Source organism: Gallus gallus, chromosome 4 (genome assembly GCF_016699485.2).
Source record: "Gallus gallus isolate bGalGal1 chromosome 4, bGalGal1.mat.broiler.GRCg7b, whole genome shotgun sequence".
Taxonomy (NCBI): domain Eukaryota; kingdom Metazoa; phylum Chordata; class Aves; order Galliformes; family Phasianidae; genus Gallus; species Gallus gallus.
This window is the reverse complement of record NC_052535.1, coordinates 3,014,166-3,039,477: the sequence shown is the minus strand read 5'-3', so window position 1 is coordinate 3,039,477 and position 25,312 is coordinate 3,014,166. Positions and strand designations below refer to the sequence as shown.

General features: G+C 48.9%; 1 protein-coding gene and 1 long non-coding RNA gene across 6 annotated transcripts; both read right to left on the bottom strand.

The window, feature by feature from the left end:
* Nucleotides 1-492: 492 nt before the first annotated feature.
* On the bottom strand, nucleotides 493-2,963 carry LOC112532330. Its single transcript, XR_003074916.3, has 2 exons — nucleotides 2,921-2,963; nucleotides 493-2,657 (listed from the first exon to the last, which is right to left on the bottom strand). It is a non-coding gene; the product is annotated as an uncharacterized LOC112532330 (long non-coding RNA).
* Nucleotides 2,964-9,762: 6,799 nt separating this feature from the next.
* Nucleotides 9,763-24,606, bottom strand: FAM162BL (family with sequence similarity 162 member B like). Of its 5 annotated transcripts, none has more exons than XM_040700066.2 (6): nucleotides 24,530-24,606; nucleotides 19,945-20,189; nucleotides 14,003-14,074; nucleotides 12,514-12,610; nucleotides 11,551-11,659; nucleotides 9,763-10,880 (listed from the first exon to the last, which is right to left on the bottom strand). In XM_040700066.2, the coding sequence occupies exons 2-6, from the start codon at nucleotides 20,105-20,107 to the stop codon at nucleotides 10,773-10,775; spliced, it is 549 nt and encodes a 182-aa protein (XP_040556000.1). In that variant the 5' UTR covers nucleotides 20,108-20,189; nucleotides 24,530-24,606; the 3' UTR covers nucleotides 9,763-10,772. The 5 variants fall into 5 exon arrangements, with proteins under 5 accessions (XP_040556000.1, XP_015133924.3, XP_040556001.1 ...); XM_015278438.4 differs by lacking the exons at nucleotides 19,945-20,189; nucleotides 24,530-24,606 and adding an exon at nucleotides 14,584-14,862 and having other exon boundaries at nucleotides 9,763-9,877; nucleotides 10,763-10,880; XM_040700067.2 differs by lacking the exons at nucleotides 19,945-20,189; nucleotides 24,530-24,606 and adding an exon at nucleotides 14,252-14,366 and having other exon boundaries at nucleotides 9,763-9,877; nucleotides 10,763-10,880.
* Between the last annotated feature and the right edge of the window lie 706 nt (nucleotides 24,607-25,312).

Here is a 25,312-nt window from a genome sequence, read left to right as displayed (position 1 = left end):
CTTGGCATCTTCTGCCAAGGCCTCACCATCATCTGAGTGAAGAATATCTTCCTAACATCTAACCGAAGCTGCTGCTGTTCCCAGCGCCGTTCCTCCGCACTGTACTCTGCATTGCTCCGTTGGTTTGCAGCAGCTCCAGAGGTCCTGGAGCCCAGCATGGGGCTTCTTTCCACATTTTGCTCTTCCCTGCCTGGCTTAGTCTCATCTGCTCACATCAAGTGAAAGCTGTTCAAATCAGAGCTGCCTTCTGGCTGCCTTCCCCCTGGCCAGAGCAATAGCTCAGGATGTGAGGGGCCTCACCCCAGCACCATGAACCCCCTCCACCCCTTCCCTCACCCTCTCCTTGCCTTCTGATCCACACACCTGTGACAAGAGCAAGACAGCGTCCTTGCACCAGTGACAGAACTGCACTGAATGTCTGAGAGAAGGATTTACCTGCAGTGACAGTTCACGCTGCGTTTCCTTGGCTGGAATAGGTGATAACCCAAGAGATTATGGAAATATAAGGATTTATTTCCAAAACCAAACCAAACCAACCGATCAAAACACTAAAAAGGAGCTGGCAGTGGATGCAGGGTGTGCAGATGGCTCAAGGAGAGTCTGCTCAGTGCTCGCAGGGCAGACCGCATCACATCAGAGCATGGGAGAGTGTGACAGGAAATAAATTGGACCTTCAGTCAACCATTTAGGAGTGGTAGGAGCTCCCCGGTGGAGGTTATTCAATTTGGTAAGGGAAAAAAGAAGAAATGGAGGTGGACACGTTTCTTCCTGCCTCCCTATTTTTAACCTCTTGGACTCTCACTCTGCTGGTCACAGAGGAGCTGATGCTATGAGAAGAGTCATTTTGGTGGCTCTGGTCCACACAGAAGCAGGAATTGCCCTCCATTTATATGAGCTGCCATTCTCCTGAAGGCTTTAACGATGCTGGGTTTGAAGTGTCGCCATTAACTCATCAAGGAAAGTGCAGAGGGTCAAATTCTTCCTTTTTCTGTTGTTCATCATAACTATAGCCCTGGTTTACGTCACTTATGCATTCACTGAATTGTGCCACTTGTGGGACAGGTTCTCCCTTGCAATACAGTGTTATTGGCATTGGGAAGGGTGGGTGGCTGAGGAGGAGGAGCAAAGTCCTCCTGTTCTCCTGAGATCCTCTGCCTTCACTGCCCCACGTTGCTGCCAGAAGGAATGAGAAACCATCACTGAGCTCAGAAACAATCATGGAAGGGAAAGGCAGCAAAAAAAAAAAAAAAAAAAAAAAAAAAAAAATCAAATGAATCATCTTCATTCAAAAGGAAAGAAAGGCCAAGGTGAGTATACACTTACAGCACCTACACAAACTCCACTTTGCACCAACAAATGCCTGTTTAAATGGAAGCAGTCCTACCCTCAGAGCTCACTCTCTGCCCTCTCTTCCAGCTCTTGCAGAGCAGATTTTGCTTTCTCCACATTTTCCAGCCAGATTATGGATTCCCTGAACTTCAAAAGTGATTAAGCAGCATGATACTGCCCAGCACTGAAGGCAGGAACTATTCCGAGGGAATTTCCTAAGCTGTCAGAGTCCCTCTGAAAGGCACCTGAGAGCTGCAGTCCTCTCGGATTGCCCCAGAGCTGACAGCATTTCTAATAGCAGGGATGCAGGCCAGCAGGGCTTCCTGCAAACACATTGCTACATTTTCCTGAAGGTGTAAGGTGCCTGGCTCGCACACGTGCATTGCAAATCTGCAGGGCAGGCGTCCTCTCTGCAACCACTCTGCAGCCAAGGAATCCCTTGAGGTGAGGGCAGAGGATGCTGCTCGCTGTGTACTGAAGGTAGTCCAGGTGACAACGTTGGCATTGGAACCCACAGCCAAATCAGCCCTGTGGCACGACCAGGGAAAGCTCCCAGCAGTGCCAGCCCTCTGTTTCCCTGAAACCATGGCAACCAGAGGACGGTTTTAAAAATAATTAAAAAAATAATAAACCTGCTGCATTTCCGGCAGAGGAGATCAGGAGATTGCAGCTTCTGCAAGGTGTGAGCATGCTGTCTTCCTGCATCCCTGATTAAACTGGGGCTATGCTCAGCCTCTGCCCAAACACATAGTGGAAATTTATTATTAAGAGCACTGTAAAATGAAGCAGGAGAGGAAATGCCTGTGCACGTTTGAGCTGAGCTGAGCAGAGCTGACACCAACCCTGGCTGGTGGCCGTGTGGCAGAGGGGGTGTGCGTGGCATGATATGGTCACAGCACAGCCCAGCTGGCACAGGAGGTGGCACAGCACTGGGGGTCACAATGGGGCTCCTATGGCCTCTGCCAAACACAATCAGGGCAACCCAGTGCTGCCCAGCATGAAAGAAGGGGAAAAAATAAGTCAAAGAAGGACTGCAAAGCCCAACCAGAGAGAAACTCAGGCTCTGCTCCGTCCTTCCCATTTGACAGCTTTCCCATCCTGACTGAAGCACAACGTTGGTAAACAATATCTCGTGTCCTCACTTTCCACTGACATGTTGACGTGCAATTCCTCATCCTTTTTTATTATGCATCCTGAGCACAGCACCCACAGCCTTCCTGCAGTCACAGCTGACAGCCCGGAGTTCTCCCTCATCGCAGCAAAGGCGTTAATAAAAGCTGTTTCGCTCTCGTCGGTGAGGCTGAATCTGAGCTTAATGGATTTTTCCGCTACAAGAAAGAAAGAAAAGAATTAAAACAGCATTCGGGAATGGCTTAAATCTTAAAGTCGCACCGCGATAAGCCAAAGGGAGGAGAAAGTTTTCCTAAAATGCGCCCGGGCTTCAGAGGAGAACTTCAGAAAGAGACGGTTTGGAAACGTGAAAGTGCCAGGAGGGCGTTTTCCCCCAGCAGGCTCTTGTTGGAGGACCTGAAAATTGTACTTAAACACTGAATTGCTCCATTGTTAGAAGCACTTGAAACATAAAACCTACCAGAAACGCGTTTCCCTCTGCGGGCTGCGGGAGCGAGCGCAGCTTTTAGATCCGTTGTTATGCAAATCCGCCTCGAGTTTCAAGCTAGGTTAACATCTATTCTCCAGGCAATTAAAATAGGAGTCACTAAAGCGGTTCTTGCACCGAGGTTAACTTTCTACAGATGTCAAGCGGCGGGTTTGCATTTTAAAACGATGGGAGGAGCCCCGTTCCCCTCTGCCAGAGATGGAGGGTCGCAGGAAGGACGTCGGTGTCGGCGCAGGAGAGCTCTGCTCTGACCACCCCCCTCAAGGCCAGGCTGAAAATCCCAGTTTGCAGCCCCTTGCTGAGCCCATCGCAGTCCAAGGGAGCTTGCTAGGAAAACTCAAGCAACAAACGCATCTCCCGTTGTGCCCAGCCGAGTGAACGGCCGAGCATCATGAGCTGGCAAGCACCCGAGTGCCCCAGGGATATGGGAGCAGCAGGAGAGCTGCATTTCCTGCAGCTGGGTGATTTGGGCTGGGCTTTCCAACAGGCAGAGCGCTGCTGCTTGCTCTTGCATGAGAGGGTCTCAGCTGCAGGTGCTCAGCACCCAGCAGGATCAGTGTGGGGACTTGGGTATGCTAAGGGTGGGCTCAGGACTGGCTCAGGATGCAGAGCACAGCGAGACAGCAGGAGGGTAATGGGGGGTAATGGCTGTGCAGTTAGAAATCACATTCGTTCAGCCCACGCAGAGGGCTAGTTTCCAAGAGAGCCGTTGTCTTGGCTCTGGTGTGTGGATATCAGAGCTCCTATGCCCGTTTTATTGGTTAAGTACATGGTTTTATGGCTGTTTATAGGAGTACTCCTGCATACAGAGCAGCAGGGGGGACTGCTGCCTGGGAAGGACTGAGCTTACACCGATGGCTGTGAGCATCCCAACCTGGCCAAGGCGTTTGGATTGGGTGAGCGCATGCAGAAGACTGCCTTAATTTCCAGGTCACGATCCCTGTAAAAACAGCTCCAACCACTTTCCCTTGCTGAAGGAAACATTAACAGGGAGCAGGGAGGCAGAGGGAGGCTCACAGCCAGCCACTGGCTTGGAACCTCAGCCCTTCAGGAGGCCTCATCTCTAAAAGCAAAACAGAAATGGGTGCAGCCCGTGACAGCCTGCACTTGCACTTGTCCCCTCTCACAGCATCCCTGCTGAATTGCACAACCTCACTACTCAGCTGTGTTGCATGTGATGCATTCCCCGCAGCTGGCACGGCAGGGAAAGCAGCTCTTGCTCCTTCCTTGGCAGAGGTGGGGATGAGATGGCCCTGGCAGAACCCACACACGTGCCTGCTGAGCCCAGCACATGCCACAACAAGTGCAGCACGTGGGGCAAACAGAACGCGTAACACTGAATGCAGTTCTCTCCAACAGGTTTTGGGGTTGTCTGAGCACTGCCATGGGACACAGGGAACTGCTGTACGTCCCTCAACTCCTTACCTCTGACATGAGTGAAATAGCACCAGCAGCCATCGAGGCAGGCAGGGTTGGATGCTCCGCTTTGCAGAGGTGGTAGAAAAGCAACGCCTCAGCTGCCAGCTCAAAACTTCCACCTTCTTTCCGCAGGGCTGAAAGTGAAATTCTCATCATTCATCCATCAGATGAGACATCCGCACTATTTCATTCTGTCTCAAGGGAAACCTGCTTTTGAGATAAAGATAGGCTGCAGAGATTTTATTTTCCTTTATGTAAATATATGTGTAAAAGGACAAAAAAAAAAAAAAAAAAAAAAGCAAAACCAAAAACCTGAGGGATATTGCAAATCATTTTCCAGGCTGGTGCATTGCTGTGTGCACAGAAAGTGACTGTGGAGGTGGGTGACTCAAGCTCATATTCAGACACACTTTTGCCAGGACTTTTTATTATTATCATTTCTAATCAAACCAAAATAAAATAGCAGGGCTCAGGCTGTTCTGCAGAGCTCTCTGTCCTAGTTCTTCCTGAAGAGAAGGCTGAGCGGCCATAAAGCAGTCACTGTACATCCTGAGCTTCTCAAGGTCTCACCCCCCAGATATCACAGCCTATGAGCTGTGGGAAGCCTGGATGAACCCCAGCAGCTGTCAGGGTGAGCAGAATAAGGCTGTGAGAGCAGGAGGGTCCCTGCAGCTGGGCACGCTGCCCCCAGCTGTCACCCCCAGGACAGGTGGGTCGTGGCACTGCAGCTCATGCCTGCTCTGCAGAGCTGATGCTGTTTTGGGTTGCCCATAGCAGCAGGGCTCTCACAGCCTGACATTGGGAGCATGACACCGTCTGCTGCACAGCACCCAGGTGCCAGCTCAGATCTTGGCCTGGGGTGAAGGATGTCAGGTGACATCCAGGCTCGTGACATCCTCTGCTCCTCATCCCGTCCAGTTTCCTTCCCAGACAGCATCTCAGCAGGACACCTGTGTGCCCCACAGCCAGGTGCCACCCATGGAAGTCTGCAGGCACCTGGACTTCACTGGCAATGAGCTCAAAATACCTCCCCGGTGCATTCAGCAAAAGCGGTAAGGAGATAAAAATTCCTCAGTCAGTACATATGGACAGCTAAGAGTGGCTGTGGGAGGTGGCACGTGGAACGCTGCAGCTGCACAGGCAGCTCTTTGCCCATTTCTGCAGTGTCAGAGCACAGCGCATGCAGCCCCGCAGCCTCCCCAGCCCACGTGTGCAGCAGTGGGTCCTCAGCTCACAGCATCCCCTGCACAGCCCACACAGCAGCTCTGGGAGGAGGAAAATGGAAACGAGTGGGAGAGCACGACGGGCAACGGTTGTGCTTTCGCTTTGCACTGAGGTTTGTCAAGGAAAATGCTTGGCTGCTTAACTTCCCACCTTTCAAGCCTTATTCTGGCCCCTTGGTATGATGTGAAACTATTATGGAGACTGGAGCGTCATTGCCTTAATGGCACTTCTGCATCCCTAGAGGATGCCCTTTAGCTCTGATGTTAGAATTCTGTTGCAGGACAATGCTAGGGCCATGAGAAAGCAGCTAACGGAGCTGTGTGCGATTCGCAGTGCATTAATACAGCCTGCAGAAACACCAACCATTCGGAATGATTGGAATTAGCATATGACTAATTCATTGGGCTATTTTGGTTCCTATTTCATCTACAAAAAGTCTCCTGACCATCTCTCATCTGCATATTACGAACTGGCATGCAGATCCCTTCATTTTCTGGTCTCGCCTCCCTGGCAGTTGCTACGAACAGCTCACATTGCAGAGCATACATAAGCCACGAGTGAGCTCAGCTAAATCCCGCTCCAGACTGCCCTCCTCCCCTGCTGAGCCCTCATGCACCCAGCAAATAACAGCCCCTGACCAAACAGCAGAAGGTCTGCAGCTCTTCACTGGGGAGATGCGCTGTTCCAGAGGAAGAATCAGATCCAAGCTCCAGGTTTCTGTGTAGCAGCTGCCTCTGTGCAGAGCCCAGCTGTGGGGCCAGCATGGCTGTGCAGAGCAGAGAGGTGCAGTGCTCCATTTGGAGCGCTGAGCCTTTCAGGAGTTACCTACTCCTCATCTGACAGTCACCGTGGTTTTGCAATAAATCATACAGCCCTAATGACTGTCAAACCACTTAACCACGGAAAATTGCTTTAACGCTACCTCAGCGCATTAATGAATGATCCTTTAATTAATTCAAATTATTGAGCATTGGTCTTGCTTCCCTGCTAGACTAGAGTGACTTCGTGCCAAAATCAAACAGGAGAGCGGTGCTTAAACTCTCCCTGCAGTCACTACGGGTGTGAGCTGCAGAGCTCTCCTTTGGGCCAGCAGCAGCCACAGCTTATTTGCTGCAGTGAGGGAGCATGAGGCTGGAAAGAGGAGGCCTTCAACCTTGAATCTCCTTTGAACAGAACCAAGGAACAAAAGCCTTCCCCCAGCCTTGCAGCCACGCAGCTCCTGCAGGCATTGGAGCCTCGGGCACAGAGCAACCACAGCCTCTGCAGCATCACCACTGTGCAATGGGATTCCCCAGGGCAGCTGGTAAAAGTCTGAACAGCTCTTAGATCTTTTCTTTTCGTGGAAGCATTAGATTAGGTCATTGATTCGCTGCTAATAAATATTCATTTTGATTGTTTACGAATAAGATCCTAACCTTAGTAAATCTCTTGATACAGGAGCAAATCCAGTGTGCATCACCCAATGGGCCGGTAAGCCTGTAACACTCACCAAGCAACAGTCAGAAACAACAGGTGTTTTGAAAATAGCAGCAATCCAGCTCCAATAGAGGGACAACCAGCTGCACACAGGAAAGAGATGAGATGGGATGTTTTCTACTCCATAGTGAAGACAACGTCCAAAGCCTGGAAGCTGAGGCTGGGTGCAATCTGCCTTAAAACGAGCAGCAGTTTCCAGCTTGGTGGGAGAAAAAATGCTGAGGTTTTAAACAGGAAAGGCTTAAAAATGAGATCTGAATGGCAAGATGTTGTCTGCATCCAGGGAAATTGTACCCTGCAAGTACAGAATGACATGGGCCCTAATGCATAGCAGAGAGGAGCAGTACACAGCAGATGGATGGGAGGAACCGAGTGTCGCTAGAAACTCCCGAGTGAGTGAAAAAGAGAGGCAAAATGAGCAAGGAAGGGCCTGGGATCTCCAGAGCTCAAATTTTCCACCTCACACTCTGTCTGAGGCACTGGGAGGTCATCAGAGACCTCATCACAGCGGCAGAAGAAAGCTCAGGTGCATCCATTGCTGCCCCACAGCAATCCTGGGGAAGGCAATCTTATGTAAAACAGATGGATTTCCAAAAGCAGTGGATAATATCTCTAATTCACAGCCAGGAGGAATCACAGCATTGATTTTAATGGAAGCAGAATTAGGTAAACTGCAGCTACTAAGCAAAATATTCCCCAGCAATCACTATAGGACAAACCTCTCTGGCACCAGCCTACAGCCCGTTGTTAACTACTTTCACATAGGAGTTCATTAAAATGGCAAAAGCCCTACAAGGGAGGAAGCTTTCTTTCCTTCTGATGCAGAGGGATAAACAACGAGGTGAGAGCTGAAAAGACTCATCCCCAGTGCCTGAGCCCTGTGGCAAAGCAGTGCTGCCAACTCCATCCTCTGCCTTAAGGCCAGGCTGGGGAAACACAGGGCATGTTTTTGAAAAGGGGAAGAATCGTTCCTTCCTAACAACAATTTCTGCTTCCTTTTTAAAGGAGTGTGGGATCAGGTGTGACTCTGAAGCAACATAGATGGAGGAGAAATAAAAAACGCCACTAACCTAAGGTGGTGAGGATATGGAAGCTGTGTTAATTAGAAGCTTTTCCAAAGGAGAGTCAAAGGACTCTTCAAACACAGATGGACACTGATTTTAGCAAGCAGTGCTAAGTCCCACTGCTGGAGAGGCATCAGCACAATGTCCTCTGCTGGCATCTCCCATTACTACAGGGAATGGCTCCAGACAAGGTTGTGCTACAGCAGCAGAGTGCAAGCCAGTGATTAATCCGATTGATTTTGGAGGGTGAATATTGCTATATTAAAATGAATTATCTTGTAGCCAGCACCAGAAAAGGATTATCCCCTACATAATGTTCACTGCTCTTTGTAAGAGCCCAAAAGCAGCCGGATCATCTGATCAAACTGAAATGGCCCATCGTCACTGGATGAGGGAAGAGGAATTGATTTTTCCTTCTTCTTAATGACAATGTGTAGCGCAGCAGCTTTATGCACTACTCAACAGAGATCAAGGTTATTCAAGAGGATTTGAAAATAGCCCATATCTGGAATGGGTTGGCTGCTTATTTGTTTTCTCCCAGGCACGGGGAAGTGCAGAACAGAACAAGTCACGATTAATGCGTTTGTTCTTTGAACACAGTTGTGGCCATCTCCTTTTCTGCTTTAGTCAGGGAAGCTCAGAAGGTGGAAGTGATTTTGTTTATGAGCACCAGAATGGGCTCCTTTAAGTGTTACATGAGTCCTCTTAGCAAGGGCCCAAGAAGGCCATTTAATGATTTAGAACTTATCCAGGGGACTGAGTGTTTTAGTTTATCCCCACATGAACATTAACTTGGAGGAGATTCTTCCAGGTTAGTGCACTAACCAAGGAAACCAGGTCACATCCACCCAGTGAGCATGGATTACCTGTGCCAGCAGAAATGCCTCCTCACCAGAGACTTGCTCACTCTGTACTTGTCCTAGACCATTATTTTCACTTTCCTGAGATGCACTGTGAGGAATACTGCAGGGAACAGACATCACTTCTTACAATTTGTACTGCACGGGTCTGTGAGTCAGAAACAAGGACAGCAAACACCAAGATGTGACAGATGTAACGTCCCCTCACACAGCTCCTCATCCTCCATGGATGCGCAGAAGGAAGAAACCATCGCTACCAAACACCCAAAAACCACAGGCCCAGGAGCCCCAGAACCCAGCAGCTGCTGAGTGCTGACCCCAAGCCCTGGGGACAAGCCCACCCTTGCCAGCAGCTTCTTCATGGAGTGACACACCAGTGATGAGTGGGCATCATTTTTGGCACAATAAACCCAGACACCTGCATGGGATCTTCCAGACTGCTGGAACCAAGTATACGTGGTCCAGATAACAAATCTTGCAGCAGCAGAGCCAAGCCTTGGTGTGATTATGTGTAGCAGAAAGCTTGGTTACAGTGTCTGCCACCTCCTGTGGTGGCTGGGATGAGATGGTGGGTTTTGTTGCTCCACATCCTTTGGTACCCCATGCAGCACATCCAGCACTCTGGGCTCAACTTAAGGGTCTTAAGGGTTTACCTGTCTATGGCAGACCTGATGGTGATGGGTTGATGGTTGAACTTGATGAACTTAGTGGCCCTTTCCAACCTTAATGATTCTATGATATGAACAGTGCACAGAGACTCGGACCAAAGGGGTGAGCTGAGGTCTGTCTTAAGGTTTAATGACTTTATGGAAACAGAACTTTCAGTATTTCATGAGGATCTCTCCCATTAAGCATCATCTCAGAGTTTGGCGACACTTTAAATGAAGCTGTGAAGAGAAGTGTTTGTTTTAGATGTAATTGGACAGCTGCTTTATTATGAGTTAATGAACTATGGTGATTAAAAAGAATTCAGTTTTAGCAAACCATGTATTAGCAATTAATCCTAACTAAAATCACAACTAAGCAAGTGCTAGGGAGCTTTCATGCCAACATCTGGAAGCAGAAGATGGAAAAGCAAAGCCAGTGAAGTAGAACAGGATGGGCAGTGCCCTGGCCAGGCTCCCTGCTCCTGGGAGGGCAGCTGTCCACCATCACCAAACCACCCCATGAGCCCACGCTGCCACCCCACGTTCACAGCAGCTTCTCTGACCCTTTTTGGCCCAACCCAGTCACCAGGGCTGCCCATACCCCTCTGTCTCTCCCTGCTCACGTTCCCCTGTGAGGGGCTGGGGAGAGGGGTGGGACAGCAATGACAGCAGTCAGAGGAAGAGATATTCGACCTCTTCTTGGTTTGAGGACACATTTCAGACCTGTTTTCCCCCTGCCCCAGATCCCTTTGGCCAAGCCTGCGTGCACTAGAGGAACTGCACAGCCCGGGATGATCTCTGACATAGGGTTGCATCCTTCCTGCCTGCGAGGACCACGCTGAGCAGCAGCAGCACCATAAGAAGCGGATTCTGAGCTGTGCAGTCCTCCACGGATCGCCCTCACACTTCGCAGCTCAGAGGAGGTGTCTGTATTTTAGCCAAACCCAGTGCCAAAGACCAGAAGCCACAGAAAGAAGCTGCTGGGGTTTGCACCAGAGCTTCACAGTTCACACTCTGCAGCCTTTACCCCGCGAGAGTTGCAGGCAGAAAGATCCAAGGAGTAAAACGAAGGCAGGTACATATGGCATGTGTGCAAATCACTTCTCTCCCGCTGTTAAAGCAAACCTGTTCCTGATCATTGTGCCTTCACAGCAGCTGCCTCCTGATCTTTCTCTGCTTCAGCCCTCCATTTAGCCTTCTTCTCTTCATTCACCCTCAGCAGTGTGTGATCCTTTTTAGCAGCCTTTGGAAAGAAATGGTGAAAACCATTGCATGCATACATTTCCCACCACTAAAGTTTCCTGCGTTTGCACCACTTGCTTTGACACCCCATTGTCCTCTTTGATATTTCACGATGAAAGACATGAATGTGCTTCTTTGTTTTACCAATCTGTCACCATTTTCAGCTTCTGAGTAGCAGAACAATTACACTGCATGATGTTTACAGGTGCATGAGCAGGTAGGAAGAATGACAGTGCACTTGCAACTAGGACGTGCCAGTTGGGCTGCAGATCTTCCTTCCATACATGTGACGCAGGAGAAGAGAGCATCATAGCCATGTGTCCATGGTGGCATGCTGGGCAGAACCACAGGAGCACATTACCCATGGCTACAGGGCAGGAGCAGGCTCTGCCAACACTATCTGAGCAGTTCCACAACCTTTGGACTTGCTGAAGCACCATGATACGGAGGCACTCAGTGCACAGGTTTATGGTGAAGTGTGCCAAAAGGAACACTTTAACAAGCAAATCGTGCTTCCCCACGCCAACCTCTCCCCTGGAGAATGGGGTTATAGAGATCCCATGCTAATATTGCTAATATGGACTTGATCTCAAAGCCTGCCAACTGGGTGCTTATTTAAAAAGTCCACATAGACCACCTGATAAGTGTGTCATCCAGAAAAAAATACTCACCTCTTTGCCTGTGATGACCATGGCCAAGCAGCCCAGCAAGGTCAGTGCAATCATGATGTAGCAAACCTTTATCCTCACGGTGTTCCTTGCTGCATCCAGAACCTCAGACCTGCGGAGGACAAAGCAGAGTTCCCATCCTGCAGCAGCATGTGGGAAATGAGATTGTGAGGAGCTGGGTAACGAATCCCCATATCTTCCAGCAGCTGCCTGTTTGTGCATCATGAAGTGGAAGGCTGAGCCTGAGCGGATGACCACCATCCATCCAGAGTCATCATCCCAAAGCAGCTTCTCACAACCACTGCTGAGAAATCTTCACCGCCTTCCACATGTGACTCGCAGCATTTATCTGACCACTCATGCTTGCAAGAGACTGCAAGGTGACAGCCTGAGTCGTTCATGAAATGGTATCCAGCTGTGGGTTCCATTATGTCTGCAAGGGAAAGGCCAACCCCCAAGGACACCACAAGGCAGGGGGCACTGGGACTCTGAAATGAAACACAACCCTGTAACAAAATACCTTGACAAAGGGGTAAAACCACAGACCAAGAAACACCAAGAACAATTTGCAGATGTCTTCCACCAGATCTGTGAATAACACTAATGTTACTTTAATAAAAGCTAGCAAAACCTGTAAAAACCCAAAGTGGATGGCATTTCACCACGGTGACTCCTGAACTACAGGGCCTTGCAAAAGACACTTCTGATGAGTCTGAAATGGATGACAACAAAATAAGGAAAGCCAGTTTACATCAGAGGCAAAACAAGGAGTTGATGCTCCCAACAGTTGGGATTCTTTTTGGACACCAGTAGCTGTGAGCACCATTGGCATGGCAGTCCACGAATACCAACCATGTGAGCAACCTTCTGACCGATGTAGGCTGAGGTCTCAATCTGTATTGTTCACCTCCAACAGCACCACTCAGCAAAATTAAATTAATCTCAGAAGAAGGAAGGTCTACTTACGTTATGTACTTGGGAATGTCCTCCTCCTTTTTAAAGCGTCCTGCCCACACCAACACCTTTTTGTCAAAATTTGTAGGCCTCCTTTCATGTTTGAATGCTTTAAGAGATTTTGCAAAAGAAAAGGGTGAGCAAAGCTTAAGAAGAAGAAGAAGGAAAAAAGAAGCCATTGAATCAATAAGGCTGAAAGACCTCTAAGATCACCCAGTCCAACCCCAACCCACCCCACCATGCCCATCACCACGTCCCTCAGTGCCACATCCCCATGGTTCTGGGACTCCTCCAGGGATGGTGACCCCACCACTCCCTGGGCAGCTGTGCCAACACCAATACAGTTAAGGGGGAAAGGGACCCAAAGTTTAGAACAGTGCCTTTCTATTCTTGGAGAGCCAAACACGCTCTCTAATGTCAATAAGATCCAGCAGGTGGGATGAGATGCTTTGTTGTATTTGGAACTTACTCATTTTTTTTTAATTATTTTCTTTATTTTAGGTGGGTTTTAAACTAAAAATCTCCCCAGTCTTCCCTATTCTGAAGGGAAGAGATGTGGGTCTGCAGTCACCCATCCCACAGCATACTGTCACCCTGCTTGCCTCCTGCTTTTCAACAGGGAGCTCAGCAAACTGCCAACAGCACCAGTAACTCCTCCACAGCATCTCTTTCAGAAAGGGCTGATGGAGAGATGAGGTCTGTGAAAGTACAGCCTGGTGGGAGGCTGTCGTTCTCATGCAAGCTGGGTACCAGGTTGCTGTACTCTAATGATGATACACGACACCCCAGCAGAGTGCTGCAGAGATTCCATTAGTATGCTGTCACTGTGAGCATAATGAGAAAGGGACTCCAGCACCTCTTGATGGAAACAAGTCCAATGACAGGCCACAGTGAGGCCACAGTTCCCCATGGAAATAGGGAAAGAAATGGCCAACCTAAATGCTGGCTTTTGCTTCGTACACCTGTACAGGCAGCCATTGCTTGCACATCCAGGCAGGGTGCACACAAGATGCTGGGTGATGTTGCTCTGTGCTTGCAGATGTGGGACTGGTGTTTAGAAGCACGCTGTGGGTGACCAAGCCATGCAGGAAGGGATGGACACAAAGATGCATGGTCTCAGCATCCCATACTGCCTGGCTGCTGCTGAGGGCACAGAGCACCTCTCCCTGCCTGCACTGAGGTGGTGAGATCACATTAAGTGCCTTTGTCCCACACCTGCTCATGCACACCAAGGGTGGTAAATGGCTGAACAATTCCAGGTATAAATCTTGGCATGCTTACAGTGCAGGTAAGCTTAATCTATTGCTTCTCCTACTTTTTTTTTTTTTTTAACAGCTCCAGGGAGACCAGAGACGGATCTGAAATGTCAATAAGAGTCTGAATTTGATCAGCAGATGGACAGATCAGCAAAAGGACAGGTTCCAACCCCAAGAAGACGTGGGTAAAGGCCCATGCTGCGGACCCAGGGCAGCAGTGGCAGCCCCATACAATCTGAACTCACCAGGGCGAGGAATTTGGTGCAGAGACCTCATCTGCAGTGGGCACCAAGTAGCTCCCTGGTGGGAAGACCAGCCTGGAAGGACGTGCAATCACGGTTAGGACTTACACTCTCATTGGAAGGAGCAACAAACATATCTACTGCCTGGAAGTCACTGCACTGAGCCATAGCAGTGTCCCTTTCTGAACTGGCACATCTCTGGTTTCTAGTATGCTCTGGGTTGGGGATGGATGGGATGTGGCAACACCGTACCTGTGTGAGGGGGGATTGCACCATCCTCCTCCAGAAACCCGGCAGCAAACTGCAAGGAGGAACTTTCACTTTCTTTTTTAGCTAACAGATTCCCGGACATAAGACATCACTTTGTGTTTGCCACCATAGAAGCAGAGCTATTTAACACACACACAAAAAATGTATCCCCCTGCTTGGAACTCTCAATTGTCTCTGTATCCCCACGAGCACTCATAACACCAACACAACCCTGGGGCAGCACAGAACGGGGATCATTTCCCAGCTGTTCCCTGCACAAATCCTTCTCCCCCATTAACACAGCACAAAACAGCCACCAAAGCACTTCCACCCACCTGGAGCAGCAGTCTGCAGCACTGCACCCTGTGCACCCCGGGCTCTGTTCCTGACACCTCTGGCACAGCACAGCACTGGTGGAGCAGCGTGGGGGTCCCGGGCGTGTAGGTGAGCCCCCCACCTCCACCACCCCATGGGACCACGGCCCAGAAGCCTCCCCAGCATCCCAATATGCCGTCTCGGAAGGCTGACCCTGAGGTTAGTTCCACAAACTACCGCTTCCTGTGAGCAGGGAGGAACACCCTTTCCCATATCGGCTGCTGACAGTTTGTTTCTACGTCACAGCATTCTCTGTTTGCCAAAATGACACACCTCCCACGCTGCATGGGCAGCTCACACCCCATGCAGGCACTCCACCAGGCTCCTGCTCTGAGTACCGGTGGGGACTGACATCATTTTTCTCCCTCCTCGTTATAATAGGGCTAAAATAGGACTTTGTGCTAGACTTTCCCCAAAGATAAGCTTTGTGACTGTTAATTATCACAGTTAGAGTTTTTAACTGCTCTCAGCTAAAAAAAATAACCTCGCAAATCAGTCCCGTTAAACAGCCTTTGGGAAGAGGAAAGGTTTCCCTGCTATCAAAATAAATGGGGTGTGGTGAAAGGAAACTAAACTTGATGTTGCAGAGAATTGTTGGAGGTGGAAGGGACCCTTAAAGGCCATCTGGTCCAACTCCCTGCACTGAGCAGGGACACCCACAGCTCCATCAGTGTTCAAAGCCCATCCAGCCTGACCTCGGGTGTCTGCAGGGATGGGGCACCACCACCTCTCTGGACAACCTGTGCCACTGCCTCACTACCCTTATTAGAAAAAACTTCTTCCTTATATGCAATCTAAACCTCCCCTCTTTTAGTTTGAAACCATTTCCCCTCGTCCTATCACAGCAGACCCTGCTACAGACTCTGTCCCCTCCTTCCTCACAGCCCCTGTAGGTACTGACGGGCTGCTCTCAGCCCTCCCCACAGCCTTCTCTTCTCAGCCTGTCTTCCTCAGGCAGGATCCATCCCTTGGTTTTCAGATCTCATCAAATCAGTCAACTAAAAAAAAAAAATACACAAAGCCTCAGGTGCTGAGCGTTTGTCAGCAAGCTCAACTGGCCATTGAGAAATGACCTGTAAAGGGTTTGCCCTCTTGGAGTTCACTCTCTGCAAAGTCTGAGGAGCACTGGATAGCTGGTCTGACATCAGCTGTGCTAACCACAGACCAAACCAAAAACACTGCCGTTTTGTCATTTTGACTTTTCTCCTGCATTTTGCATGAAACTCTCCCTTATGGGTCAGGAAATGAAAATGCAAAATACTTGTCTCATTTGGAGCACTGAGGTATTTATTCTCCTTAAACGTACGAGGTTCTAAATCTGATTTACACCCGGGGGGGGGGAAAAATCCATCTGAGAGGAAAAAGCCATTGCCAACAGGAAAATGATCAGAACTATTTAATAATACCATCAAGAGCAATATTGCAGATAACCAAAGTGTGTCTGACTGTGAAGGGAGGAGCTGCAAGGGAACAGAGCTCGGGATGTTGGCAGGGATGTTCTTTTATGGCTGAGAGGATGAAAGATGTGAGACAGATGCAGCTCCAGCTCCTAGCCCCGAGCAAAAACTGCTGTTAATAGAGACATTTTATATTTTTGAGAACACAAAGTTACTGATATTGAGGGAAGGAGAAACTTGCAGCAATCGCAAACACTCTTCTTCCTCTTTCACGAAAGCCCCGCAACGCATCCGGGCATTACACAACGTGTTCGGCTTAATTTGCTTGCAATTCAGTAAAGCAAATTAGATCCATTTCCAGATTAGGAACCCATACAGAAAACAAATGGAGGTTTGAGCTTCCAGCTGCAAGCTGGATCTGCAGACAAGCAGAAGTCAGCGGCTATGATTGCACTGGAAGAAACAGAAGGGAAACCTGCTATGGTCACTGTATCCTGCTAAGGATTGTCCTGGGGGGCACAGGGTGTGGGGAGGGGAAGGCTGCATTTATACAGCATCAAGTTTACAGGGCCCAGCATGCCTGAGCATCCCCACAGACCCCTTCTCCCCCTGCTGAAGGGAAAGAAATGCACCTTGTCCACTTGGCCATCTCTGGCATCGGGGCAGGTGGTGTGAGTGAGCTGCTGTCATTCCCACCTTAACAGACACCTTCTGAAGTGCTGATTGCATTTTGTCCCCGAGGAAAACAGAGAAAGAGATTTAAAGAAGAAAATATAGAGATATATGTCGTTTCTATTTCATTTCTTAGCTTCTCAAACGAGGGGAAAATCACAGGGTTTTCAGGCCTCTGCTGCTTGCCCACTGAGAAGCTGCCATTTGTTTCCTCTTAAGGACAGACCAGCAAACAGCTGTATTAACCACGTCTGCTGCGAGCAGAAAAGCACTTCAGGATTTATTATGCCAGAACTCAGAAGTGCAAAGACGCCTGGGTCTTCATGAACCCACAAAGGCAGTTATTTGCTCCTGCATTTTACTTCTTTCTCCGGCACTGGGAACGATTATGACCGGGATGAGTTTTGCTGCAGTGCAAGATAGCTAATAAAAAGCAAAACACGCCGCCGCGTTAGGAAATCAAGCCTTCCCTTGTGCACTCTGGATCTTTCTCTGGCTTAGAGCATCTTGAATCCCTCCCTGAGCAGAGGAGAGATGCAGAGCATTCTGCGTCACCCTCATACCCTCCTCTGCTCCCATGGGCAGGACCAGCAGCCGGTTCTCCTCCCCTCCCTAAATGTACACAAAAGCCTTTGTGGAAGGGGAATTGAAAGGCCACAGTATAAAATCCATTGCTCTTTGCTTTCTGACTGCCTTTATGCTGTAATTCCCAGCGCTTTCCTTCGGATCGCAGCCAAACCATTGCACAATGAGTAATTTGGAGCCAGGTTCTCCGCACCTGTTCTGCTTTACCTGCTTTCAGCAATCACAGGAATGAAAGTTTACCCCTCCAAAAAGCCCAGGTGGGACCAGAATGCCTCTTCCCATCTCCTGGTTCGTTTTCATAAGATTGCACAACAACGCTTTTTAGTCACACAAACAGAAAAGAACCCAAAGGATGATTCAACCGAAAAAAAAAACATTGCTGCTTTGTTTTCACATGCAATGTCCTCAAAGCCAAAAGGCTCAGTATCCCTCAGCCTTGTGTGCCACAGGAAGCTTTCCATGTGAAAGACACGATGAGGAGCAGAACAGCAGCACACCTGGGCTCAGAGGGTTTGTAGGACCAAAACCAAGCATCAGCACCAGCTTTTCATCACTCCAGAACTTGTTTTTTGATAATCATAGAATTGCTCAGGTTGGAAAAGACCTTAAAGATCATCAAGCCCAACCACAACCTAACCATGCTACCCTAACTCTAACAACCCCCTGCTAAATCACGTCCCTGAGCACCACATCCAGAGGGTTTTTAAACACATCCAGGGATGGTGACTCACCCACCTCCCTGGGGAGCCCATTCCAGTGCTTAACAACTCCTTCTGTAACGAAGTTTCTCCTGATATCCAACCTAAACTTACCCTGGCGCAACTTGAGGCCAATCATGAGTGTTATCAATACAACAAGGCACCTGCTAAAAGGGAGCAGGGGCAGTGAAGGACACCCCCTCCTTTTCTGCTTTAAACTTCAGTTGTGCTTTTAAAATAAAATATAAAAGGTCAGTTATTCCAACTCCTCTTTGTTGTTCCCATTCCTCCAAGTGTGACAGTATCACTGCAAAGCTGGAAAGAAATAAACTACCCAGCATCCATAAATATGACAACAAACACTACTAAGGACTCCACTTACCCTGGTAAATCTTGCCTAATTTACATTAGATGAGCCTTCTTGGCATTGGTCTCTTAATATGGAAAGGAGATGGATATAACCTGCTTGGTATTTTCCATGACAGGAACAGCCATTTTCCCCAGGTGGGAAAGATTTGGGCTGGTCTCTACCTTTGCCTTCAACACAAGACAAGGCAGGATTTGGCCCCCTCCCTGAGCTGGTGTATTTAAGCACTGTATATAATCAGAATCATAGAATCAATTAGGTTGGAAAAGACCACTAAGACCTCCAAGTCCAACCCCAACCCGCCCCCCTACGCCCATAACCACGACCCTCACTGCCACATCCCCATGGCTCTGGAACACCTCCAGGGATGGTGACCCCACCATTCCCTGGGCAGCTGTGCCACTGCAGCACCACTCTTTCTCAGGGAGAAACTTTTCCTAATAACATCTGAAAACAAGTGTAAAAACAGGAGATGAGAGGGCCGTGGCATGCCCTTCGTACAAAGGGCAGGGTTTATAACACCTGGGGCCGGAAGGACAAAGCTAATAGCAACAACAGTCAGTTGCTGTGCTGACAAAGCCCCAGCACAACCTTTCCCCAGGGTTTGGGATGATGATACAGAGGCAATGAAATGGCACGTGGCCTTCAGCACAGAGGGGCTCAGCACAGAGGGGCTCAGCACATGGGCCAATGGGCTGAAATGAGGGGTGGCTGCTTAGGGTTGGCTTCGTCATGGGAGCCATGGGAAATCCTGAGGCGTTCAGGAAACAGTGATGAAATGGCAGGTTTTACAGCTGAGGAAATCGATGCACTGTGAACGTTGCACTTATTTCTGGAACGCAGCACGACTGGCCTTGATAGCAAAAAATGAGCGAAACCCTAAGAGGAAAACAGAACCATCGGAAGGCGAACCATTTACATTTTGACTCACAGTGCAGGGAAGCACTTAATTTAAACCTTTCCCACACCTGTTTCCCCAGCTGAGAAGCGCACTGACAAGGACAGGCTCCTTGCTCACTTGTCACTTAACGATTTTCTTTCCCAAGAAGAATAGCATCGTCTTCAAAATCAGACACATTTAGGAATTTGTGAGAGCCCATTAGCCAATAGTTTGGGGGGGGGGGGAAAGAAACCTAATTTAAATAGATTGAACAATTCAGTGTGAAAATGCCTTTCCCCCACGCTTGTTTTAATGTAAGGATGACTTAGACATTTTCAGCTCCTGCAGAGGAGCCATGTGCTATTGATCAGGACAATAAACCTGCTGAGATCGTTATGAGCCTCTGTTTGATGGGGTCAAATTTTACTTTCTAGTGATTGGTTGGGCGTGTATGCAATCAATACAAGAGGGAATGTCCCCATGGTTGTACAGGAGGAGGCACTGATGCAGGGACAGGTTTGTCCCAGCAATGCACACCATGGGAGTCCATAACAGGGCCAGGTGCCTCCTCAGATTTATGAACTGTGTCTTGACAAGCCCTCTGAAGAGAACACAAAACTCTTCCAAACGCTCCTAAGTGAGATTCATCTGACCAATATGATTAGATTCAGTTTCCCAGCAGCTTTTACACGATCAAAGGGACCATGAGGAAAAAGCATCACCTGAAAGAAGCACAGTCCCTCCAGTGCAGCTCAAGGGGAAGGTCTGTGACACACGGTCCTCCATGCACCAACGCTGCCTCGGTACCTTGTTCAAACCGACACCTGCATCCACCTGCACTCTGTTATGGAGCAGCTCAGTCATGCCTGTGTTGGGTTCAGCCATGCCTGGACTCCAGCTGGTGGCTCCTCCAATCCATGCTTGGACAATATCTTGCAGAAGGAGTTCCAGGCTGTTACTGAAGCTCCTACATAATATAGTAAAGAGATAATGAGGAGGAGGGAAATGAAACGCTCATCATGAGAAGACATATAATGACTACTGGCAAGCCAGGAGCTGGCTACATCCTTCATAAATAAGATTTTACTTCTCTAGCAATAACACAAAGTTGTCCTGTGTTATCTGGACAGTGTATATCATGGAAATGCATTCAGAGCCAGAATCATAGGATCACTAAGTTTGGAAAAGACCACTAAGATCACCAACCCCAGCCATTAACCCATCCCCACCATGCCCACCTACCATGTCCCATGGATCACCTTAAGGCCATGACCTCTCATCCTATGTTTCCAGTGTGCAGTCATAGAATCATAGAATGGCCTGGGTTGAAAAGGACCTCAAAGGTCATCCAGTTTCAAAACTCCTGCTGTGGGCAGGGTCACCAACCACCAGACCAGGCTGCCCAATCCACATTAGGTGGGGGATCCTCATTTGCTTAGACTTCAGTAAAACACCCTCCACAGCTACAGATGTCGGTGAGACATAAAAAGGACCAGTTGGAGAAGGAAGTAGCTAAAGTGAGGATGGTGTTGCCAAGTACACGCAGAGGTCAGTGAGAAGGAAATAATATAGGAAAATTCAATGGGAGTTGAGATGATCTCAAGGGATTCTGCTGTAGAAATAGGACAAAGAGCATAGAGTGGAAGGTCATCTCTTTGGGGCTAGGAATGAGGATATAATAGTTTAACTCAGGATGGCTCTGGGCTTCCCAGGGGATGCTGCTGAAAAAGTAGATGAAATTTTAAGATGTATGAGAAAAGTCTCTCCAGCAGAGAGAGGACATGTGGAATCCTTATGTGAGGTATCTCTGATAGTGTGCACTGCTCAAGCAAGCACCAGAGAACAACAGTTAGGTGGGCTAAATTGCAGCATTGATAACTGAGCAGAAGATATACATCGTCCCCGGTGGATGCCAAGGGCTGCCCATCCCTGCTGCTGCTCCTTGTACCATGCAGCAAAGAGAAGGACTGTTTCCATCCCTGTGTTAGCTAATGAAGCACACATGGTAACACAGACAGCCCGGCCACATGGCTCACCAGGCTTCTGCAGCACTGCCGGCAAGCTTAACTTTGGGCTGTAACTGCACAGTCATTAGTGTTTACAAAACAAGCTTCCAGGGAAGCAAAATTACACACTGAGGAAATAATAAGAAGCAATGTAATCAGATGTGAGAGGGAGATCATTTCATTACCTGAACCAGGCCTCATTATTCACCACTTCCCTGGCAAGAGCTGATAAATGCAGGTTAATGAATTTGAGTGCTGTGGACGAGGGGGAGGAGTGCTGGCTCAGCGCTGCCGCATGCTGAGCAGGACCTGAGAATCCCAAAACCAAAAGTGCAAGGGGTAAAATACCACTGGACCCCTTACAGCACTGCCATTGGACAAGAGAGAGGTTTGAAAAGACCAGCTCTATTTTTTTTCTACTCCTTTTGCCTAGTTCACAAGCAGCATAGGTCCCACATTTCACATGAAGCACCAGAACATTTGGCAAGGCTCCCCTGCAAGGATCATACACACTACCAACATAAGAAGAAAACCTATTCGCACATATCCTGATACTACAGGGAAATGTTGCCCTCGTCTATCTTCCAGTGACAAGCTTTATTTTCCTGCCTACCATTCACAAGCCATCCATCACTTCCAGAAAGAAAAGGTCACTCTATTCTTGCAAGCAACTCCCAAGTCCGTGCCTGGACCTGGGTTTGCACCAGGGCCATTAACAATGCTGTTGTTGGGAATTGGAGTCAATACAATTGCGCTGGTGCAATGGGGTTTGAACATAGAAATATCTCGATTGCCTGTATTGAATGAGAAAACGGTGTCTTGGCCAAAAGAAGAAAAGGGCTCGTAGGTTCATTTATAAAGATAAAACCATACAGCCCCAATGCCTGGGAGCGAGAGCACTGAGAGGCAGCAGCAGGCTCAGCGGGAGCAGAGGTCCCTCCAGCCATCACCTCCTCCTCACCTCTCCCAGCTCCGTGCTCCAGGGCCTGGCCGATGCCTCAGCAATCACAGTCTCTCATTACAGCCTTTCTGCCCAGCGCGTTAATTTGATCCGTCATTTCACAGCCCAGCAGCTCCCTCTGAACAGGTGGAACACGGCAGATTTCTCTCATTATTTTAGCCTTTGTCAAACCAATATGAAATCAGAGTATTCTACGTATTTCTAGATTTTCCCCTGGGCATTCATCATTCTCTGATCAACAGCTGTATCAAATACACCACTATATTACTACCTCCCACAGTGTTGTCTGCAGTATGTCCTGTAAATACAACCAGTGTCTGGCCTTTTTGGCTCCTGCTCAGTGTTTGCTTATTCATTTCCCAATTTGCTTTCAAAGCACTCGAAAACTATTGAAAGTAAAACACACGTGCATGGTTACACGCTGCCTTGCAAGCTTTCTTTCTATGGCTCCAAGAGGGCACGTACCTTTTCTGAGCACTGAAATAGGCAGACGTTCACTTCACACCATTGATGCAATTGTGCCCAGCTCCCACCAGCACTGCAGCCCTCCAGACAGTGCAGCCAGGCCAGGAGAGCTCTGTTGGCACTGGATCACCTCTCAGCTCCACAGACGTGCTGCTAATCAAGGAGCTGCACTGCTGCTCCAATCGTTCCTTAATAAAACTCTCTGCTGGGATCTGATCTGAGACAGTCAGCTGAGCATCCAGCTCAGCAAACCCCTGCCCCTACTTCCCTCCCTGGAGGTCTGCACCCCACCTTGTGCAACCCCATTGCAATCACACAGCTGTGCACCTAGCCGCTCCTGCTCAGTGCCTGCAAAGCTGCCCCAGGTGAGCACACTGGGATGCATCTCTGCCTGTGCACACTTGCAGGTGAGGGGACAGCCCATGCTTTCACTCCACCCCAGGCTCCCACAAACAGGAGCACAACTCTGTCCTGCTGCATAAGCTTCCCAGCAGTAGCGCAATTTGTACCCAGCTGAGTTTTAATCTTTCTGCTGCCATCTAGATTCTGGCAGCAACAAAACCAAGTGAATGCAATCCCTCTGTTTGCTTCTTTCCCTGTCCACTCTCTCTGCCAGGCCTGACACAGAAAGTCGCTCACTCCAACCATGGAGCTCCTTGCAAACTCCTCTGCATTCCCAGCTGTTGGGCTGTGGGGAGCTGCATGCTGTACTCAAGGTGCCCACACAGACTTCACCTCCATACTGACTCCATACCTTACTGAGGTGCAGTTTTACCTACATAATTGACTGCATTGTCACGTTCTGATAAAACAGCTCAGGAAAGCTATCTCACATTAGTTTAACTGGGGAAGAAAATCTGTCTTTAACAGCTATGACCATGCTATCATCTGTCCTGACCCTAGTGAAGCTCAGGTGAGGCTGCCATTCCCCACAGCAATTCTTTCAGCAGTGGATTCAATTTACGCATTGCTGCCTCTTTCACCATAGCTTCTCAGCTCAACATCATGTCCTGTGGCTTGGCCAGAGGCTGCTGTCTTTGATTCATCTCATTTCTGTAGCTCTAGCCATCTGAGGATCTACAGGATAAACCCAAATCAGTCCAAAATCAACTTCTTCCCTTGTTCTACTTTTCTCTTTCCAAGAGTTTTCCTCTCTGTTTACTTTCATCCATGGAATGAGAACAGGGCAACCCTTGGGACTGCATAGAATCATTGGATCACTGGAGGTGGAAGGGACCCTTAAAGGCCATCTGGTCCAACTCCCTGCACTGAGCAGGGACACCCACAGCTCCATCAGTGTTCAAAGCCCATCCAGCCTGACCTCGGGCATCTGTAGGGATGGAGCACCACCACCTCTCTGGACAACTTGTGCTTTCACCACTCTTGGAAAAAACTTCTTCCTTATATCCAATCTAAACCTCCCCTCTTTTAGTTTGAAACCATTTCCCCTCGTCCTATCACAACAGACCCTGCTACAGACTCTGTCCCCTTCTTTCTCACAGCCCCTCTAGATACAGAAAGGCTGCTCTCAGCTCCCCCCACAGCCTTCTCTTCTCCAAAGAGAATGCAACTTGCAGCCCAAAGTGCAAAGGCTAAAATGCTATGTAACCCCGTGCACGTTTGGGAGCGGGGGACACAAAGCTGCATTGTAGGGCTGGGAAGGTCCATTTACGGGGACAAGCTGTCTGCTGGGGTGACCGTGGCCAACTTCTGTCATATCACAGCTGCATGACCAACCAAAACGCTTCGCTGAGACCGTGCAGAGCTCAGACAGAGCACCGAGCATCTTTTTTTCCCACCCAGCTGAAACGTCAAAGACAACACTACAAACAAAACTAAGAAAAAGGAAAGGGAAAGAAGAAAAGGGAAGAAGACCTTTTGATACTACCGGCCGGATTCAAACCTCAACCACCTCCCAGCAGCCTCCAGCCGGGCAGGAACGAGTGCCGAATGACTCAGCTTTAAGAGCAGCGCTGCGCCCGCAGCACGAAGCCACGCTGCTCCCTGCTGGTCAGCGCAGCACCGCGCAGCCCCGGCTGCACTTGGAGCGGTGCGATGCAGACCTCTGACTTCTGTAACTTGAATTCAAGCCCGTGCACCGCCTTCCCAATGGAAACAACGGAGGAGACTTATATTTGCTCTCCTGTGCTGGGCCCCTAACTAATTGCCTTGCGTACATCTACGAACGTCACTTGGAATACTTCTTCCTAAACGTTTCCATGCTGTAGATGTGGCTTTTCAGGTTTTTTGGAACTGCTCACACGTCTGTGTTCTCTTTCTGTCTGAACACATACTTGTGTTTTGAGGCAGTCCAAAATCGACTTATTTCCCTGTTCTACTTTTCTCTTTCCAAGAGCTTTCCTGTTTAGTTTGATCCAAAGCAGAACCGCTCTCTTTTAACATCTTTCCTTAAAGAAAGGCACAAATAGAGTTATTTGGATCCCTTGCCCAGCACAGAACACCCTCCCATCCCAGTAACATCCCAGACCTTGCTACACAACAAGCACTGGGACGTTTGGCACCAGCCTCCATTGGAAAGGAAAGTGTTTGGCTCTGCTGCCTCTGCACAGAGGGACAGTAACTCTTCATGTAACCCTCAGGGGCCATTGTACAAGCCCAGGGGATGGGCCAGAGCAATGACTGGTTAAGAATATGAAC

Excerpts from the sequence above, each read along its gene's own strand:
- FAM162BL (XM_015278438.4), bottom strand. The coding sequence starts at position 14,836 with ATGGGAAAGGGTGTTCCTCCCTGCTCACAGGAAGCGGTAGTTTGTGGA. Across the intron at positions 11,660-12,513 it reads GACATTCCCAAGTACATAAC|GTCTGAGGTTCTGGATGCAG; the intron begins GTAAGTAGACCT and ends TGTCCTCCGCAG. Across the intron at positions 10,881-11,550 it reads TGGTCATCACAGGCAAAGAG|GCTGCTAAAAAGGATCACAC; the intron begins GTGAGTATTTTT and ends TTCTTTCCAAAG.